This window comes from Microtus pennsylvanicus, chromosome 10, assembly GCF_037038515.1.
Source record: "Microtus pennsylvanicus isolate mMicPen1 chromosome 10, mMicPen1.hap1, whole genome shotgun sequence".
NCBI classification, from domain to species: domain Eukaryota; kingdom Metazoa; phylum Chordata; class Mammalia; order Rodentia; family Cricetidae; genus Microtus; species Microtus pennsylvanicus.
The window spans coordinates 100,650,392-100,658,836 of NC_134588.1; the positions used below are offsets into that span (position 1 = coordinate 100,650,392).

The 8,445-nt window shown below is 46.6% G+C and overlaps 1 protein-coding gene across 1 annotated transcript; it reads right to left on the reverse strand.

Annotated features, from left to right (window-relative positions):
- Positions 1 to 665: 665 nt before the first annotated feature.
- Positions 666 to 7,543, reverse strand: LOC142858178 (vomeronasal type-1 receptor 90-like). The gene is made up of 3 exons (XM_075987371.1): positions 6,661 to 7,543; positions 4,864 to 5,012; positions 666 to 824 (listed from the first exon to the last, which is right to left on the reverse strand). The coding sequence occupies exons 1-3, from the start codon at positions 7,541 to 7,543 to the stop codon at positions 666 to 668; spliced, it is 1,191 nt and encodes a 396-aa protein (XP_075843486.1).
- Between the last annotated feature and the right edge of the window lie 902 nt (positions 7,544 to 8,445).

Here is an 8,445-nt window from a genome sequence, read left to right on the forward strand (position 1 = left end):
AACTCAGGACCTTTGGAAGAGCAGGCAATGCCCTTAACCTCTGAGCCATCTCTCCAGCCCTATTCCAAATCTCTTAATGTTCTTCACAGTCTTGGGGAGATCTTGCAACAAGTACACATTTGGCTAACACAGCAAACTCGGAAACTTAGCAACTGCTTCTATTTCACTTGTTCCTTTGTCTTTTGTTAAGTCCCAAATATTTTACTTTTAATATATATATATATATATTCCCCCAAAGCCATTTTCCCTCTTCCTCCTTCCTCTGCTTCTTCCCTTTCCTCTGCCCTTCGTCCCCTTCTTCCTGTTTCTCCTTTTCACTAATTTCACTTAATTTCACTAATTTCACTTAACACTAATTTGGGGATGCGGACCCTAGATTTAGTTTCTTTTCCTCCCTTCTTTCTTTTCTCTTTAGATGTGGCAGTGATACCTCTTTGGTTTCGCAGCATTTTCAAGTATAGCTTAAGTTTTTTGTTTTGTTTTTCGAGACAGGTTTTTCTGTGTAGCTATGGAGCCTGTCTGGGAACTTGCTCTGTAGACCAGGCTGGCCTCGACCTCACAGAGATCCGCCTGCCTCTGCCTCCCGAGTGCTGGGATTAAAGATGTGCGCCTCCACTGCCCGTCTTAAATTCTTTACATTTGCATTCAAGGGCCAGGGATGTAGCTCAGTTGGTAAAGCACTTGCGTAGTGTGCACACGGCCTTGAGTTTGGTACGTGCACCGCACAGACTGGATGTGGTGTTACACGGCTGTAACCCCAACATGATGCAGGAGGACCGGAAGATCAGGGCCAACCTCCGCCACGTGTGGAGTTTTAGGGTGGCCTAGAATACATGATACCTTATCTCAAAAAGGAAACAGGACAGTCACTTTTCCCAAAAAATTAATATACATTTTTTTTTTTTGCAGGGCTTGATTGGGGCTGGAGAGGTAGAGCTACGTGTCCAAAGGCCCACGGCTAGCAAAAGGCAGAGGTTGAGGCCTTGTGCCAGCACTTGCTCCTTTAACCCTAGAGCAGTGATTCTCAACCTGTGCCTCACAACCCATTTGGAGTAGAATAGCCTTTTCATGGGGGGGTCGCATATCAGATATCCTGTGTATCAGCTATTTACATTACGATTCATAACAGTAGCAAAATTACAGTTATGAAGTAGCAGCAAAATAATTTTTTGGTTGGGCCGGGCGGTGGTGGCGCACGCCTTTAATCCCAGCACTCGGGAGGCAGAGGCAGGCGGATCTCTGTGAGTTCGAGACTAGCGTGGTCTACAAGAGCAAGTTCCAGGACAGGCTCCAAAACTACGGAGAAACCCTGTCTCGAAACCCCCCCCCCCCAAAAAAAATAATTTTATGGTTGGGAGTCACTGTATCCAAGGGTCGCAGCATCAGGAAGGTGGAGGGCCATGGCTCTATGGATACTCCTTACTCAGGGAAGGGGCGTGGCTGTCCTGCTCCCCAGGTCTGTCCACACGGCCTAGCACGCAGAAGGGACTCTATGTGGATCGTATGTACTCCTGTGTGCACCTGTACTGCACTGTGAGCAGTTGCACTGTGCAGGGGCGAACTTACCTCAGGTGAAAGGACCGCCTCTGGCTCGCCTTGCTGAGATGTGGGGACCCGTATGTGAGGATGCTCCCAGGCTGTCCCAACCACAGACAACCCAGCGAGACCCTCCGGTGTCACTTCAGAAGTGCTCCCAGAGCTGCTGGGTGGGCGTGCACTAGCGGGAACACGCGGGCCTCTGGAGGTCACAGAACCGGAAAGCAAGGCAGTTGAAGAGGCAGCGAGCTGGGCCAGATCCTTCTGGACATGGGTGGCACCATGCCCAACCACACCAAGCAAGGGGCGATGCCAGGAGGGTTCACAGTGAGGAGGAGGGAGAGGAGGAGGAGAAGGGAGTTAGCGGGAGAGGCTGCCACAAGCCTGCTGGTGTGCCCTGAAGGCCACAGCCAAGGAGGGTGGGTAGCTAGCGGAGAGCGCGGTAGGCGGAGCCAGTCTAGTAGTGCCCAATGAGCGCCTGGCATGGACTGGGAGGAGCCTACAGAATCCAATCCGTGGAGGGAGGGAAGAATTGGGTGGAGCCTAAAGGGCCTAGTGAACTAACTCTGAGTCTCCTCAGGCTGGGCTGGGCGGAGCGATGCAGGGAGAAGCTGAGGCAGAGGGGGCGGGGCTGGTAGAGGCGGAGGGAGTGGGGGAGGGGCCGCAGCCCTCGCTCTTTCAGGCCCCGTGGCTCCCACGGCCAAGCTGGTCACTCAGACGAGTCTTTTCCATGGGGTCGCCTCGGTTCTCGCGTATATTAAGTTATGGCCATGGGACGGAGGCACTGGACGTGGGTGTGAGCAGACTTCTCTGAGACGCCGATGCCGTAGACTCTATTTGATGGGGTCGTCGGTGAGTCTGCTGTTGAGGCGCCTGGGGACCTACTCACCCTGGAAGGGATGCTGGAGAATATTGCCATATCCACCGGCCCCTCCTTCTGAGATGCCCTAGAAGGTTCTGTAGCTTTGAGGTCTAGAGAGGGAGTGTGTGATACAATGGCCACCTGTTTGGGCATCTGTTGTATTTAATTTGTGAAGTTGAGGATTGAACCCCGGGGTCTTGTGTATCCTAGGCAGGTAGCCAGGGTCTCAGAGCCTGGACAGAGGAGGAATCCTAAATAGGGGAAGGGCTACCTAGGGGGCCTCACTGTTGCCGTGTGTGAATGACGAAAATGATGGGATAGGTGCTACCTGTCCTGCCGGTGTGACACAGCCTGTCATTTCAGTTCGCCAGGACTCCTCAGGAGAGGGCTGGATGCGGTGGGGAACCTGTGTTTTGACGTTATTATAACACACAAATCTTATCTGTGCAATATACTCTCCTTTAAGTACAAATTATTTTGCACCATGCACCAGGCGAGGCGGTAGGGTTATAGAAGTGAGGAAATTGCTGGGAACCCATTTCCACTCCAGTCCCGTGCTGCTGTTCCACGGCTCTGGCCCAAGAATGCAAACAGTAAACAGACACAAAGTACAGGCTCCACAGGCAACCAATCTAAGGTCACCGCCCCTGGCTAGGCTCTCCTTGCTGAATTGTCCTTAATGTCACCTCTGAGCCTGTTGTCCGCAGTGAGGGAACAGAGACAGAGCTTCACCTTGTCACCCTGAATAGCCTTAAAGGAGTCCTTTTAATCTCATAGAAACTCCATTCAGGCCAAACTGGGATTTGTGGCTTTAATGCCAAAAAGAATTTCAGGCATAGCCAGTTTGAGCCAAAAAAAAGAGTTGGACATCTTTATTTTATTTATTTATTTTTTTTAAGACCTGTGAGGTTTGGGCCTGAGGGGTAGGGAGGAGAGGTGCTCAGAAAGACAGACACACCCAAGTGTGGGCGTGGGCTCTTGAAGGGAGAGGAACAATGAGTTGTCCTAGCATCAATCACAATAGCTGCCTGTGGTTCTCAAGGTGCGTCTCGGAAGGCTGGGGAAACTCCCCCCCCCCCCCCCCTTGACAAGAGGAATGATAGCGCCACTCCAGAGGTTCCCCAGTGGAATTATAATCTTGTAAATAAATCTAGACGTAAATAAAGTTGCTCAAGGGGCTTCTCGAACATGCCCCACCACCCTGTACAATGGGCTTTCTGGTGGGATTCCTAGAAATTGCATGTTTATAGTTCAGAAGAGGGAAAGACAGTTAGCTGTTAATTGTGGTGGGATTCTTGCTTTAAAAAATATATATAATTTTTTTTTTGGCTGGTGAGAGGGTTCAGCCAGATTCCTGGGTGCTTAGCTTCAGCTATCAACTTGACACAGAGTTACCTGGAAAGAGAGAGCCAAGCACAGCTGAAGAATTGCCCTGATCATGGCCTGTGGCCGTGGCTGTGAGACTTTTTCTTAGTTGCTGTTTATGGAGGAGGGTCCAGCCCACTCTAGGTGGTGCTGTCCCTATGCAGGTAGACCTAGGCTGTTAAAGAATATAAATGTAAACAAAAGCACAGGACACTAACCCGTAGGCACCTGTGCTAATGAGCAAGCCAGAGAGAAGCCAGTAGCTGCTGTCCTCCATGGTTCCTGCTTGAGGCTCCTGCACTGGCTTCCCCAGATGAGGCACTGTCACCAATAACCAAATAAACCCTCTCCTCCCCAAGTTGCTTTTGGTCGTGGTGTTTATCACAGCAACAGAAAGTAAAGTAGGGTGCCAGGGAAGGAGTTTCTTTCCCTTCTCCTGTCTCCATTCTCTATAATTTTTCTTGTTTTCTAACTCAATGTTCTGACTGAGGACAATGAGATGAAAAGAAGCCCAGCTGGGATATTACAGTCATGGTCCTGGAGACGTGTAGACGGCTCATTCTGGACCATCTTCGGAGCCACAAAATCCCTGCTCTGCTACTCCACTGCCTAGCTATTAACTAGAGAGATTTTTTTTTCTTTTTAAAAGAAAGACTTGGTGATGGTGCACGCCTTTAATCCCAGCACTCGGGAAGCAGAGGCAGACGGATCTCTGAGATCAAGGCTAGCCTGGTCTACACAGTGAGTTCTAGAACAGCCAAGGCTACATAGAGAGACCCTGTCTTGAAAAATCAATAGATAAAAATTTAAAATTTTTAAAATTAAAAATAAAAGAAAGACATGCAGCTGAAAACTAAATAGTGCTTACCAGCGACCAGAAATGTATCTGGGGAAGGATGAGGAGAGAATGGGGAAGACGGGTTGTTGGATGTGATCCATTCAGCTCATGTGACATATGGAAACACTCCACTTAACATCGTTAACATACAACTAATATATGTTAGTAAAAACGAAGCATAGAACTGGTGGGTCTCTTCTACTCCTGGGGACAGTGTGCGTTTGGGACATTCCTTCAGCACTTGGGGTAGGAAAGTTATAACCTTGTGCTGGGCTTGCTGCCTCTGCAAGGTGTCATTGTCAGCCACAGCGAAAGAGTAAGACCTTGTCAGATTCTTCTTATCAAAATCTACAGTGCACACAGCTGTTGCCGCAAGAGGTCGATAGAGTGTATCGTTGTCTCTGCCTGTTCCTGCAAACAGTCCCAGAGAGGATACAGGCAAGGCAAAGCAGACTACCTCTGATGTTTTCTCAGGAAATTCTAGACTAAATGACAGCTCTCTGGGTGGAGCTTTGGAAGTCGTCCACATTTTCACCACAATTGCTGGCTCCCAGTTTTCCAAGGAACCACGTGGGTCAGGGAAAGCGGTGTAGAGCCATTTAGACACTGGAGGGCGTGGTGTCATTAACAAAGTCAGCCATTTCTGGGGTTCGGTGCTTTCTCAGCTTTTAGAAACTTTTGGTTACTTAGGGTTCTGAGTTAATAGGTGTAGTCATTCTGTTTTACTTAATAGTTAAAACTTGAAAAACAGCAGCAACAACTGTATTTTCAGGTTAAGAAGCTAGAAACAAAAAAGAGAACGCAATAAAAATATCAAGAGCAGGTTCAGGTATAGCTCGTGGCAGAATGCTCTCTTAGTGTGCACAAGGCACTAACTTTGATTTCCAGTAATGCAAAAGGGGGTAGAGGAGGCGAAAATAAATAAAAAAAAATAGAAGAAACTAAACAAAAGATGTCAAGTGGAGGTCTGATGTGTCTTGCGCCTGCAATCTCAGCACTTGAGGAGCTAAGGCAGGGGGATTGTTTACTACTGTAGCTTCCCCCTGTAGTGGGGAAATTAGTAAAGTCATTGTATCTTATGTGAACGCCGGAGTGTTGGAATTGTTTTTAGGTGCACCTAAGCCCTGAGAAAAATCTTTTGTATCTGTTCAGTGATTGCTTTCTGCGATTTATGGAACTGTATTTCTGAAGGCGCTTTATGACTTGCATGACTTCAGACTCGAGATGCTCCTGGAAAATCTGGAACTTTTGGACTGTGGGAATTGCAAGCCTAAGGCACTGATATACGATAGGGGCCTCCTTCATGTGTAAAATCTGAGTTTGAATCACAAAGGAAGAACCTTCATTGACTAATAATTTCTTCTCCCTCTCCTCTTCCTCCTTCTACAGGGTCTCAGGTAGCCTAGGTTGGCCTTGAACTCACTATGTGGCTAAATCTGGCTTTGAAGAGCTGGCTCCACTTCCCAAGTGCTAAGGTCATAGATGTGTTCCCTTCTAACACTGTCACGGTAGCAGCACCTGCATTTAGCAGGACACCGTTAAACAAAAGGGGTGTCGTCTTATGGGGGATTTAGGATTTTCAGATATATTTTTATAAAATAAAAAGCCATGTATATTTTTATAGGATTTTTGTTACATCTATAGCTCAAAGTGTATAGCATGCTGATTGATGATAATATTTATATACCTAGTTAGTGAAATACAGGTCACCATGACTAGTGATGTGTTAAGTGTTGTAAATTCTCACATCTAATATATAAGCTACTCCATGCTGCAATGATTGAGTCTTCCTTCTGACCACAACTAAAATTATTAGCAACTTGTGTTATTTCAGAATGGCATAATCTTTAATGGTAGACTGTGTATTTTTGATGCACACATAAAAATAGGTTTAACAGAGAAAATGTTTCCATGTCTATATTTTTATCTAACCCAGAGATCATATATAGTATGCCATGATTGATTACCCTGAAGCCAATGTTCATGTTCATGTTCAGGAAGCTTGTTCACCAAGATTATTCACCACAGAATAATTCTTGCATGGTTTTCAAAAAGTTACTTATACGTTGTTCAGTGCTTATGAACACCAAAGGGCTGAGTGTGGCATAGCCACTGGACACAAACATCTGGACACAGCGGTGAGTTGGGTCATTATTCCACATATTTCTCGAGGAGGAGGCAATGCAGTCTAAACAGTATATGACCACAAAGAAACTCAGTAGCAGCAGAATGGTATAGACGGCCCTGTGCTCTGGAGATGCTTTTGGGGACATGCTGGTGCTGTGAAGGTACTGGGACTGCCTTTTATGCCTGTACAAAAGAGTCACCATGTATACACTTGAAAGCACCATGAGCCCTACAAAAATGGCATCCCGGAAGAAAGCCAGTACAAAATGTAAGTATCTGAAGTCACTGAAAAGCGAGAGAGAACAGGATTTAGTGACCAATATAAGAACGTGCGATGTCTCATTGGGGGTGGCAACAATGAAATTCATGAAACCACTAATGGACATATAGAAAGTCCACAGGGAAAGGAAGCAGCCTGAGTTGTGAAGTAAGGATTTATGTTTGAACTTGGACAAAGAGGAACTTCTGGGGCTGAGGGTGATGGCCTGGAGGATGCTCAGGTGACATGTGGCACAAATGGAGACGTTCCTCATCAGCCTGTACAAGGAAATGACTGATTTACAGGTGAAGTTATCCCAAAATCTCTGGGACCCCAAAATGTCTGTAGCTATGAAGGCCATGGTCAGCAGCATCACTACGTGGCTTAGAGCCAAGAGACTGGCTATCAAGTTGGTGGGCTTACGCCTGCGCTCCCGAAAGAACATGACCACGAGGAAGAGCAGAAGGACGGTATTGGCTGAGATCCCAAAGGCGATTTCAGAAAAAAAGGCATTTCTTATGTTATGGTCATCGTACACTAGGTTGTTTCTGTTCATCTTATGGGGGAAAGAAACACACAGGGCATATCTGAAAGTGAAGAAGAAAGCTCATTTGGTACCGATTGCTGTCTTCATCAATCCCAGTCAACACTGTTGCCCTCTTGAAAACATAGGCAGCAATCAATCACAGTGCACCCTGTCCTGTCTGTTCATGTTCTTCGGAAACCATCCCCACTCTTTCTTTCTTTTCCCATCACTTTCTAGTCACGCCTGGATTCTGTTTCCCACTGCTAGCTCCCATAGTACGAAGTATATATTTGCTGGGCGATGGTGGCACATACCTTTAATCCCAGCACTTGGGAGGTAGAGGTAGACAGATCTCTGTGAATTCGAGGCCAGTCTGGTCTACAAAGTGAGTTCCAGGACAGCCAGAGCTAAACAGTGCAACCCTGTCTCAAAAAAACAGAACAAGCAAACAAACAAACCAAAAAAAAAAAAAACAAAAGAAAGAAAGTATATACTTTCTTACACAATAAAAGTTGCCATATAGTACAGCAAGTATTTCTTGATTAGTATTTTTTTTTTCAGGGCAAGAGCAATGTCTTGTTTGTTTTTAATCTTCATCTTCCTCCTCCTTTACCTTTTTGTCTGAGACAGAGTTTCACGTAGCACAGGCTGACCTTGAAGACACTATATAGCTAAGAATGACCTTGAATTTCTAGTCCTCCTGCCTCCAACCCCCCAGTACTGGGCCTCTAGGTCTATATCATTAAACCTGGTTTGTGTGGTGTCCAGGATCAAACTCAGGGCACTGTGCGTGTGCAAGTGGGCACTCTGCCATCTGAGATGCACCCTCAGCCCCTTGACCTGCATCTTCTGGATCATCAGTATGTAGTAACAGTTACATCTCTTTGGTAGACTTAAATGAGGAAGTTGTGAAGAAATGGAGCTGAGACTCT

Excerpts from the sequence above, each read along its gene's own strand:
- LOC142858178 (XM_075987371.1), bottom strand. The coding sequence starts at position 7,543 with ATGAACAGAAACAACCTAGTGTACGATGACCATAACATAAGAAATGCC. Across the intron at positions 5,013-6,660 it reads AAGCACTGAACAACGTATAA|GAACAGGCAGAGACAACGAT; the intron begins GTAACTTTTTGA and ends GACTGTTTGCAG. Across the intron at positions 825-4,863 it reads GGCAGCAAGCCCAGCACAAG|GCCACCCTAAAACTCCACAC; the intron begins GTTATAACTTTC and ends CATGTATTCTAG.